General features: G+C 41.2%; 3 protein-coding genes across 3 annotated transcripts; 2 read left to right on the forward strand and 1 right to left on the reverse strand.

Annotated features, from left to right (window-relative positions):
• Positions 1-327: 327 nt before the first annotated feature.
• On the reverse strand, positions 328-1580 carry mrpl20 (mitochondrial ribosomal protein L20). The gene is made up of 5 exons (XM_055217363.2): positions 1463-1580; positions 1295-1391; positions 951-1061; positions 793-870; positions 328-709 (listed from the first exon to the last, which is right to left on the reverse strand). The coding sequence occupies exons 2-5, from the start codon at positions 1379-1381 to the stop codon at positions 536-538; spliced, it is 450 nt and encodes a 149-aa protein (XP_055073338.2). The 5' UTR covers positions 1382-1391; positions 1463-1580; the 3' UTR covers positions 328-535.
• Positions 1581-1933: 353 nt separating this feature from the next.
• sdhb (succinate dehydrogenase complex, subunit B, iron sulfur (Ip)) lies at positions 1934-4672 on the forward strand. The gene is made up of 8 exons (XM_055217358.2): positions 1934-2093; positions 2711-2844; positions 3376-3461; positions 3545-3681; positions 3766-3879; positions 3957-4058; positions 4132-4254; positions 4349-4672. The coding sequence occupies exons 1-8, from the start codon at positions 2025-2027 to the stop codon at positions 4427-4429; spliced, it is 846 nt and encodes a 281-aa protein (XP_055073333.2). The 5' UTR covers positions 1934-2024; the 3' UTR covers positions 4430-4672.
• A 511-nt stretch (positions 4673-5183) lies between these two features.
• On the forward strand, positions 5184-9702 carry mfap2 (microfibril associated protein 2). The gene is made up of 9 exons (XM_055217361.2): positions 5184-5298; positions 6420-6461; positions 7900-7950; positions 8037-8060; positions 8375-8431; positions 8532-8573; positions 8652-8739; positions 8816-8889; positions 8966-9702. The coding sequence occupies exons 2-9, from the start codon at positions 6425-6427 to the stop codon at positions 9067-9069; spliced, it is 477 nt and encodes a 158-aa protein (XP_055073336.1). The 5' UTR covers positions 5184-5298; positions 6420-6424; the 3' UTR covers positions 9070-9702.
• The last annotated feature ends 127 nt before the right edge of the window (positions 9703-9829 follow it).

Consider the following 9829-nt stretch of genomic DNA (forward strand, 5'->3'; position numbering starts at 1 on the left):
TGTGCAAAAAATTAGTTGTTTTTGGGTGTGCCCTTTAAAATGCAAATGAGCTGATCTCTGAATTAAAGGCAGTGCTGTGGTTGGACAGTGCAGATTAAGGGGTGGTATTATTATAGTAAGATCCCCATCTGACATCACAAGGGGAGCCAAATTTCAATTACATTTTTCACATGCTTGCAGAAAATGGTAGGTTTACCAAAACTTAATTACTGGGTTGATCTTTTTGTTAATGACACACATCTTTCATAAAGATCATATATTTCATGTCTGAGTGGGACCTTATAACCAAAATCTTCCAAGATATGCATTTACATAAACACACTGCAGTTTTTAAGTATGAAATTGTTTATTGCTTTATTCATAAACACACAGATAAACATTTATTTACAAAGAAAAATCCAAAGACACTCCAGAACAAGAGTGAAGCTTCTCATATCTGATCTGGTCTGATCACTGAACACAATGTGATACACACTGACACTGGTTCAGCATCTTCTCTGATGGGTGCTGGGTTGAGGTCCAGGGTGTTTGTGAGTCACTGCAGCTGCGTGACGCGTGAGAAAACGCCCGGCGGCTCCTTTCCGTCGCCAAGTGCAGCTCGGAAACCCTCCTGCTGACGCGCGCGGGCGAGCGCCGTGAGCGCATGGAAAGTGCGCGGCTCTGTGATTGACATGTCACACAACACGCGTCTGTTGAGCTGAACGCTGCACTGTAGGGACACACGACACGAGACATGTTACGCACACATAACACGCGTGTGAATCACATATATGAGATGTCACGCACACTGACCTTCAGCAGATTGTGCACGAGCGCGGGGTATTTCATGCCGTGTTCTCTTGTGGCTGCAGCGATGCGCGAGATCCACAGCTGCGTGGACACAAATGTTTAAGTTAGTTTGAACACCTCAGATATGCGTGTTTGATGGCTCGTGCTTTTATTTCTTTTACCGTTCTCATGTTGCGCCTTTTGGTTTTGCGTGCTTTGGTGGCGTACACAAACGCTCTGCGCACCGCGCGCACTGCCAGACTGTAGCAACGATTCTTCCTGCCTCGGAAATGCTGCACAAAAACACAAACACACATAAACTACAATAACTGATATGAGTCAAACAGATAGTGATATAGTAGTACATAAACTTTATATGTTTACCCTAACACACATGAGATCACAAAATATCAGTCTGACAGTCTGATTATTCACAGACAGATGAACTGTAAGGTAGGTAGGTGAATAGAACAGATATGAATATGATTATTTCGCTTCTTTCTCGTTTTGTTTCATGTTTTCTCACCCGCGCGTTCTTCAGGAGCTCTTGAACTTTCCAGTATCTGTCCGGTCCGCGGTTCCGGATCCAGCAGGACAGCGTCAGAAACACCATGATGACCAATCTAAAGATCAATAATCACCGTAAACTCACGAATTCTCATTCCGTAATCAGATTCTGCATGTGTGACCTTACATTTCATGTGCCGCACTGACAACCTGACATCACTTCCGGGGCATGTGCGACAAACTAAAAGTCCCACCTTGTCGATTAAGAGTATTTAGATAAATATATCCGTGTAATATAAACTATTTTATTAAAACAATAAATAGAAACACCACACTGGGACATTACATCGTTTATCTTTCTGAAGTGAGATTTATAGGGTTTTAGGCTGTACAGCACTTTGGTCAGTCTTGGGATTAAAGAACTAGAATTTGTTCATTTAACCTAAACACTCAACTATAACACTGAGCGGCTTAAACTATTTTAATCAAGGTTTGAATTGAGAGACTTCTTAAAAGAATTCCTATTTGATTGCGCAGTAAATAATATATAAGACTTCATGCGTGGCTGCGCAGACTGTACGGGTAATGACATCAAAGTACAGCGAGATCTATGCCCACGCGCTACTTTGATGTCATTTTTTGATCAGTCTGCGCAGCTCTGCATGAAGTCGACACACCTTTATTGAGACACGGTACCGTCGCGGTGCATTATGGTCTGTTGGAGGAGTGAAGGGTCAGATTGACTGATCATGGCCGCGGTGTGTTTCTCCTTGAGCCGCTGCAGTGTTGCTGCTGTCCGTCCTGTCGCCGCTGTGACGGTAATAAACTAAAACATCAGAGATTAACGCATTTAAACTCATCTGAATCTTAATATGTTTTTTTAGGCTGTGACGGATGTTTGAATGTGAAGTGACAGTCGGTGTTTCTACAGTTCCTACAAACCCTAATGTTCTGTAGATGAAGTATTTAATGAATGAGTTATAATATATGTAATATGTATCAATTCTGTGTGTTTATATTGTACATCAGTCATGTTTCTGGACTCTTGTGTCACGTAAACAAGCGTCGTAAAGTTAATTGAACTGCTGACCCTTTATATTTGAACTAAAAGTATTTCAGATGCTTAAATTATTTCAGATTCATTCAGTTCAACAGTTTGTTTGGGTCTTGTAAAGTAATTCACATCGTATTTTAGATGATTGTATAATGTTGTGGCGTAATTAAAGTGATGTAACAGTGTGTCATTCAGTCCGCGACCACGAGAGGTCAGGACATCACTGTCTGTTACTCATATGTGCACTCAGATCTGACTGAATCATAATAATAATAATAATAATAATAATTGTTATTTCTAATGTTAGTTTTTCTAAGAGCCAAAGCACAAGACTCTTGTTGTTCTGTGTTGTGTTGATGTTGTATGATGTGTTTGTATCAGGCGGTGAGGTTTGCACAAACAGCAGCAGCACCTGATACTCAGCCCAGAATCAAGAAGTTTCAGATCTACCGATGGGATCCAGACAAGACTGGAGATAAACCTCACATGCAGACCTATGAGATTGACCTCAACACGTGAGTCTGTACTGACCCTGCCGTCTTCAGTTACTCTGCCGTCTGTACTTACTCTGCCGTCTGTACTTACTCTGCCGTCTGTACTTACTCTGCCGTCTGTACTTACTCTGCCGTTTTTCATTTACTCTGCCGTCTTTCATTTACTCTGTGGTTACCCTGCCGTCTGTACTTACCCTGCCATCTGTACTTACTCTGCCGTCTGTACTTACCCTGCCATCTTACTCTGCCATCTGTACTTACTCTGAGGTTACTCTGCCGTCTGTACTTACTCTGCCATCTGTACTTACTCTGCCGTCTGTACTTACCCTGCCATCTTACTCTGCCATCTGTACTTACTCTGAGGTTACTCTGCCGTCTGTACTTACTCTGCCGTCTGTACTTACTCTGCCGTCTGTACTTACTCTGCCGTCTGTACTTACTCTGCCGTCTGTACTTACTCTGCCGTCTGTACTTACTCTGCCGTCTGTACTTACTCTGCCGTCTGTACTTTGCCGTCTGCAGTTTGGATCTAAAGAGTTTCTGTTGTTTCAGGTGTGGGCCGATGGTTCTAGATGCTCTGATCAAGATCAAGAATGAGATGGACCCCACACTGACTTTCAGACGCTCCTGCAGAGAGGGTGAGCGAGAGATTATAATTATTTACATGATTATAATTCTTAAAATAAGTGCTGTGTGTCTGATGTGGTTCTGATATTTGCAGGCATCTGTGGCTCTTGTGCCATGAATATTAATGGTGGAAACACTTTAGCGTGTCTGAACAAAATCGATACTAACACCAGCAAAGTGACAAAGATTTACCCCCTGCCCCATATGTATGTGGTGAAAGATCTTGTGCCCGTGAGTATCTGATCACACTTCTCCTGCGTCTGCTGGCCATAAGCTTTCTGCTGGTTTGCTTTAAGAGATTCATTGTGTTTGTAGGACATGAGCAACTTCTACGCTCAGTATAAATCTATTGAGCCGTACTTGAAGAAGAAGGACGAGTCCAAACAGGGTCAGCAGTATCTGCAGAGCATGGAGGACCGGGAGAAACTGGTAAAGTAAACGCTGGAGGACGGATTGTAGCGTCAGAACTAAAGCGTGTTTGCTGACTTTGTGTTTCTCTTCATCAGGATGGTCTGTATGAATGTATCTTGTGTGCCTGCTGCAGTACCAGCTGTCCCAGTTACTGGTGGAATGGAGACAAGTATTTGGGTCCGGCTGTTCTCATGCAGGTAAGATGAAGCCTTTGAGATGTTCTGCAGGTTCCTCAAGAGTTCTGCAGTCAGTGTGTTTCATGCGTTGCAGGCGTATCGCTGGATGATCGACTCTCGTGATGATTATACTGAAGAGAGACTCGCCAAACTACAGGATCCATTTTCACTGTACCGCTGTCACACCATCATGAACTGTACCAAGACCTGCCCAAAGGTCAGATGTCCAGACCTTTAAATAGTCTTTATATAAGAATCATGAAGGTTTATAATGATTTTTACACTGATTACTCTGGTTTTGTCTTCTGCAGGGTTTGAATCCAGGCAAAGCCATCGCTCAGATCAAGAAGATGATGGCCACATACCAGGAAAAGAAAACCGCTTCAGCATAAATCTAATATTTAAAATGAAGGAGTACAATAACACACACGACTCTAAACATCACACAATCAACAAACAGTGATACAAACTCACATTATTATATATAGAGCGAGAAAAAGTGACACTTATATAACATGATGTGTGTGTGTGTGAGAGACTGGGAGTGATGTGTATAAATGTTTTTCATCAGTTTATCACTTGATCCATCTGTGTAATTTTGCTTTATATGAAATAAATCCATGCTTGTATCTCAACATGTTTCTCTCTGCTTACTGAAGAATTCAAGTTTCAGTATTATATTTTAGTTAAGGTGCACCCCCCTTATTACTTATTTAAAGTAAATACTGAAGTCGTTAAAGATTGTGTGAGTGTTGTGTAATGAAGAGAAACATGTAATAAAACGCTGCTTCATGACGTCATTTGTGCTGATCTCATTCACCAAAATCAATTCAATAACCGAATACAGATATCGTGTTGTAGATAATTCATGTGTGTCTTCAGGCTTGTTAAGATCATGAGAAACAGATTGAGTGTGGATTAGTTTAAGGATTAAACAGAGAAGTTTGATGAGACACTATTTCTGCAGCACGCATTGCGCTGAGGGGCGGAGCTAAACACAGCTGTCATCAGCTGCGTCCAATGAATGTTTTAATAATATCCAGAGATTTAAATATAGATAATATACATTAATTTAAGCCGTGTTTAATCATACTGTGATAAAGAGGAATGTTAGATCTTATAGTTTACATTACTGTAGGTGTTGTTCTGTGAGTATGAACAACAGGCGGGGGCGGAGTTACGAGAAGAGGGCGGAGTTTGAGAAACTTCAGACACGCGCTGAGACTTTAGCATCACTCGAAGAGAAAGAAGTGAATTAAAGGTAAGTCTCTCTCTTTAAAACTCTTTACAGTTATATAAAACTCTCAGTTAATGTTTCACTGTCGTCTGATTTAAGATTGAGAAAATGTCTGACACAGTAAAGAGTTTTACACACACACACACACTCTCTCTCTCTCTCTCTCTCTCTCTCTCTCTCTCTCTCTCTCTCTCTCTCTCTCTCTGTGTGTGTGTGTGTGTGTGTGTAAATGTATATCTTAATAACCGCTGTGAGTTTAATCGTCAAGTGATTATTGTCTATAAGACTAGATTAACATTATTGAATTAATAATTGTATTTAAAGTTAGTGTGTTGTGTTGACTTGTCGGTTGAGGCAATTTCTTTATGAGGGGGGGGGGGGTATTACAGCTGGGGGGAAATCACCAAACAGCCAAAATAAACACACACACACACAGTCAGGAGGGGGTTAACAACAAAACTCTGCAGAAGTAAAATGAAGAAAAGATTGTGTTGTGTTTTATTGAATGTGTGTCTCTCTCTCTGTGTGTGTGTGTGTGTGTGTGTGTGTGTGTGTGTGTGTATGTGGGGGGAGGGTCCTGTAAAGGTTTGGGGGGGTTAATGGTTCCCAGATGTGACACACACACACAGTGCAGGAATGCCTCTAGTCTACACACTGTGGACACGGCTGTTGTGTGTGTGTGTGTGTGTGTGTGTGTGTGTTTGTGTGTAAATAGACCTGTGCTTCAGACTGTCTCACTCTCTGATTCAAGAGGTGTCTGTCCATCTGTGCAACATCCTCTTGTTAGTGAGAAGACAGACAGGATGAAGTGAGACTACGAGCACAGAAATGCCTTCAAGGAAATCTGTGAGAGTGAGACAGAGAGATTTGGGGCAGCATGAGGGTTTCTGCTCCGTCTCCTCTGAACTCATTTCTGAGAAAAGCACAAACACACGAGCACATTCTTTAAGTGCAGACCACTGCAGGGGCCACAGCAGGGCAGACAGACAGACAGACAGACAGACAGACAGACAGAGAGAGAAATAAAGAGAGAGAGAGAGAGAGCGAGAGAGAGGGAAAATGTTACATTCATGTGAATGTGAATAACAGAGAAGCACACAGCTGGAAATCTCATCATCATCTCACTGTTGGGTTCTTTTCTACAGAAACCATGAAACTCTGTTACGTGATTCTGCTGTCAGCGGTCGGTGAGTCTCTCTCTCTCTTTCTCTCTCTCTCTCACACACACACACACACACACACACACACACACACACACACACACACACACACACACACACACACACACACACACACACACACACACACAGGGTTGGGGATCAGACTATACAGTTATAGTTGTACAGTATAAAATGCATTGTGTCTATGGGACTGTCCCTGTAAAGCATGTACTGTACACTCACCTAAAGGATTATTAGGAACACCTGTTCAATTTCTCATTAATGCAATTATCTAATCAACCAATCACAGTTGCTTCAATGCATTTAGGGGTGTGGTCCTGGTCAAGACAATCTCCTGAACTCCAAACTGAATGTCAGAATTTGTCTTTGATTTAAGCAATTTTGATTTAAGCAATTTTGAGCGTGTCATGGTTGTTGGTGCCAGACGGGCCAGTCTGAGTATTTCACAATCTGCTCAGTTACTGGGATTTTGACGCACAACCATTTCTAGGGTTTACAAAGAATGGTGTGAAAAGGGAAAAACATCCAGTATGTGTCAGTCCTGTGGGTGAAAATGTCTTGTTGATGCTAGAGGTCAGAGGAGAATGAGACGACTGATTCAAGCTGATAGAAGAGCAACTTTGACTGAAATAACCACTCGTTACAACCGAGGTATGCAGCAAAGCATTTGTGAAGCAACAACACGCACAACAGCAGAAGACCCCAACGGATATCACTCATCTCGACTATGAATAGGAAAAAGAGGCTACAATTTGTACGAGCTCACCAAATTTGGACAGTTGAAGACTTTAAAAATGTTGCCTGGTCTGATGAGTCTCTATTGAGACATTCAGATGGTAGAGTCAGAATTTGGCGTAAACAGAATGAGAACATGGATCCATCATGCCTTGTTACCACTGTGCAGGCTGGTGGTGGTGGTGTAATGGTGTGGGGGATGTTTTCTTGGCACACTTTAGGCCCCTTAGTGCCAATTGGGCATCGTTTAAATGCCACGGCCTACCTGAGCATTGTTTCTGACCATGTCCATCCCTTTATGACCACCATGTACTCATCCTCTGATGGCTACTTTCAGCAGGATAATGCACCATGTCACAAAGCTCAAATCATTTCAAATTGGTTTCTTGAACATGACAATGAGTTCACTGTAATAAAATGGCCCCCACAGTCACCAGATCTCAACCCAATAGAGCATCTTTGGGATGTGGTGGAACGGGAGCTTCATGTCCTGGATGTGCATCCCACAAATCTCCATCAACTGCAAGCTGCTATCCTATCAATATAGGCCAACATTTCTAAAGAATGCTTTCAGCACCGTGTTGAATCAATGCCACGTAGAATTAAAGCAGTTTTAAAGGTGAAAGGGGGTCAAACACAGTATTAGTATGGTGTTCCTAATAATCCTTTAGGTGAGTGTATATGTGACTGTGTTTGTGTTTTTCTTCAGGTTTGGTTCTGTCGCAGCCTCAGAACTATGATGATTATCCGTATATGTTTGGTGAGTCCATGACTTAATAAATGTCTGCTATGTTTTTTATTTTAATTAATAATACAGATTAATATTTTTGTGTTTTTTCTCAACAGGTAACACCAACAATTATGATTACTGTAAGTGTCTCTCAAACGCCTTTATACTCGATCTCACAAAAACTATTCATGCAATGTAAAATTTATCTCTATTGGTAATGTCATTGACTGGATGATCAAATAGTGCGTAAAGTTATTATAACAAAACAAAACTAGATGACAGTAGATGATTATAAAACACGTTTGTGTGTTTGTTTGTGGTGCTGTAGTGAGTGTAATTTCAGTGATGAATGATATCAGATATCCTTAAAAAGAAATTCAGGAAGCATTTAATGCTTTTCTTTTATGTTGTTAAAGAATTATAATCATATGATGATGTTTTTTTTCATGGACAGATCCAGCGGTGTCACAGCAAGTATTACAAACACAAACGTCAGGGCCTGGACAAACTGGTACGTCTCACTTTATTTGTCCTGAGCTCATTTCAACAGCTTCATATAATCATCATCATCATCATCATCATCATCATCACGTGTTTTATTTTAATTCCAGTGGTGGAGTTTCAGACCGAGCCGACTGAACCTGGACCTCTGGGTATGAGCGTTTCTAACTCACAGTAAGAGTGCGAGTGAGCGGGCGAGTGAGTCTGATGATGTTTGTTGTGTTTTACAGACTGTCGTGAAGAACAATATCCCTGCACTCGTCTTTATTCTGTCCATCAGCCGTGTAAACAATGTCTCAACAGCATCTGCTTCTACAGGTCAGTAAACACACAAACACTGCAGTCTAGTCAGTTGTGTGACCTTTATTAAGATGTCTCCTGTGATTGTCTACAGTCTGCGGAGGGTCTATGTCATTAATAAAGAGATTTGTGTCAGGACTGTTTGTGCCCACGAGGAGCTGCTCAGAGGTCAGTGTGTGTCTCTTTTCACTCTTAATTCACTTTTACAGTGAACACAATCTAACAGACATCTGTGTCTCTGCAGCGGATCTGTGCCGGGATCAGTTTTCTCGCTGTGGTGTAGTTGCACTCAGTGGTCAGTGTGGATCGATGGGTGGGAACTGTGCCAAGAGCTGTGGATCCTGTTAAACACACAAACACACACACACTAACTAGCCCTGGTACTGCTATCAGATGCTAACAACATACTTTACACAAACATGCAGATCTTGTTTACAACAATAACGCTCACAACAGCAGCTACGCACATCTCATTATGATGAATGACATTCTCAGTATTTGTTTACATGTTTGTGTAAAATATATTCAACCTCCCACCCCTCTCTCTTTCTCTTATATATTTTCAGTAGCATCTGATGTTTTTGGGCTCATATTAACGGATCATATTTACTGTAATGATCATTTGGTTCAGTGTTTTGGCATTTGTGTTGTCACTGGTGCTATTGCCTTTTGTACACTGGTGCAGAACCAAACATTACTGTCATCATTTAGTGCTGTTGTTGTCATTTATTGTTCATTTGTCTCGGGTGAATTAAACACTGAACCCTCACACGTGACCTGTAGGATTACCTGAAGAACACCAGAGAGAGAACTCTACCGAACGCAGATCTGCGCAGACGCTCCGGCAGACCTGCGCAGACGACGCATTCTGGGTTCAGTCATATTTTAATATCATGTATTACTGTAATATTGGCTGTTACAGAAACTTTTAATTATTTTTGCAAGTTTAAAATAAAACATTTTGTATTTTAAATGTAAAAATCATGTGGGATATTTGAACTCGATTAGCTAACATGAACTATTTATAATATATAAAACATTGATTAAAAGCTTTACCATAATAAAATTATTTTAATAACATAAAATTCTAGTAGCCTAGTCAAGGTTG

The sequence above is a fragment of the Misgurnus anguillicaudatus genome, unplaced genomic scaffold (assembly GCF_027580225.2).
Source record: "Misgurnus anguillicaudatus unplaced genomic scaffold, ASM2758022v2 HiC_scaffold_31, whole genome shotgun sequence".
NCBI lineage: Eukaryota > Metazoa > Chordata > Actinopteri > Cypriniformes > Cobitidae > Misgurnus > Misgurnus anguillicaudatus.

Bases quoted from the DNA above. Each gene is read 5' to 3' on its own strand.
- mrpl20 (XM_055217363.2), bottom strand. From the start codon at position 1,381: ATGGTGTTTCTGACGCTGTCCTGCTGGATCCGGAACCGCGGACCGGAC. The intron at 1,062-1,294 runs GTGAGAAAACAT...GTTTTTGTGCAG, and splicing joins AGCTCCTGAAGAACGCGCGG to CATTTCCGAGGCAGGAAGAA. The intron at 871-950 runs GTAAAAGAAATA...GTGTCCACGCAG, and splicing joins AAAGGCGCAACATGAGAACG to CTGTGGATCTCGCGCATCGC.
- sdhb (XM_055217358.2), top strand. From the start codon at position 2,025: ATGGCCGCGGTGTGTTTCTCCTTGAGCCGCTGCAGTGTTGCTGCTGTC. The intron at 3,880-3,956 runs GTAAAGTAAACG...TCTCTTCATCAG, and splicing joins TGGAGGACCGGGAGAAACTG to GATGGTCTGTATGAATGTAT. The intron at 4,255-4,348 runs GTCAGATGTCCA...TGTCTTCTGCAG, and splicing joins GTACCAAGACCTGCCCAAAG to GGTTTGAATCCAGGCAAAGC.
- mfap2 (XM_055217361.2), top strand. From the start codon at position 6,425: ATGAAACTCTGTTACGTGATTCTGCTGTCAGCGGTCG. The intron at 7,951-8,036 runs GTGAGTCCATGA...TTTTCTCAACAG, and splicing joins TGATTATCCGTATATGTTTG to GTAACACCAACAATTATGAT. The intron at 8,740-8,815 runs GTCAGTAAACAC...GATTGTCTACAG, and splicing joins AACAGCATCTGCTTCTACAG to TCTGCGGAGGGTCTATGTCA.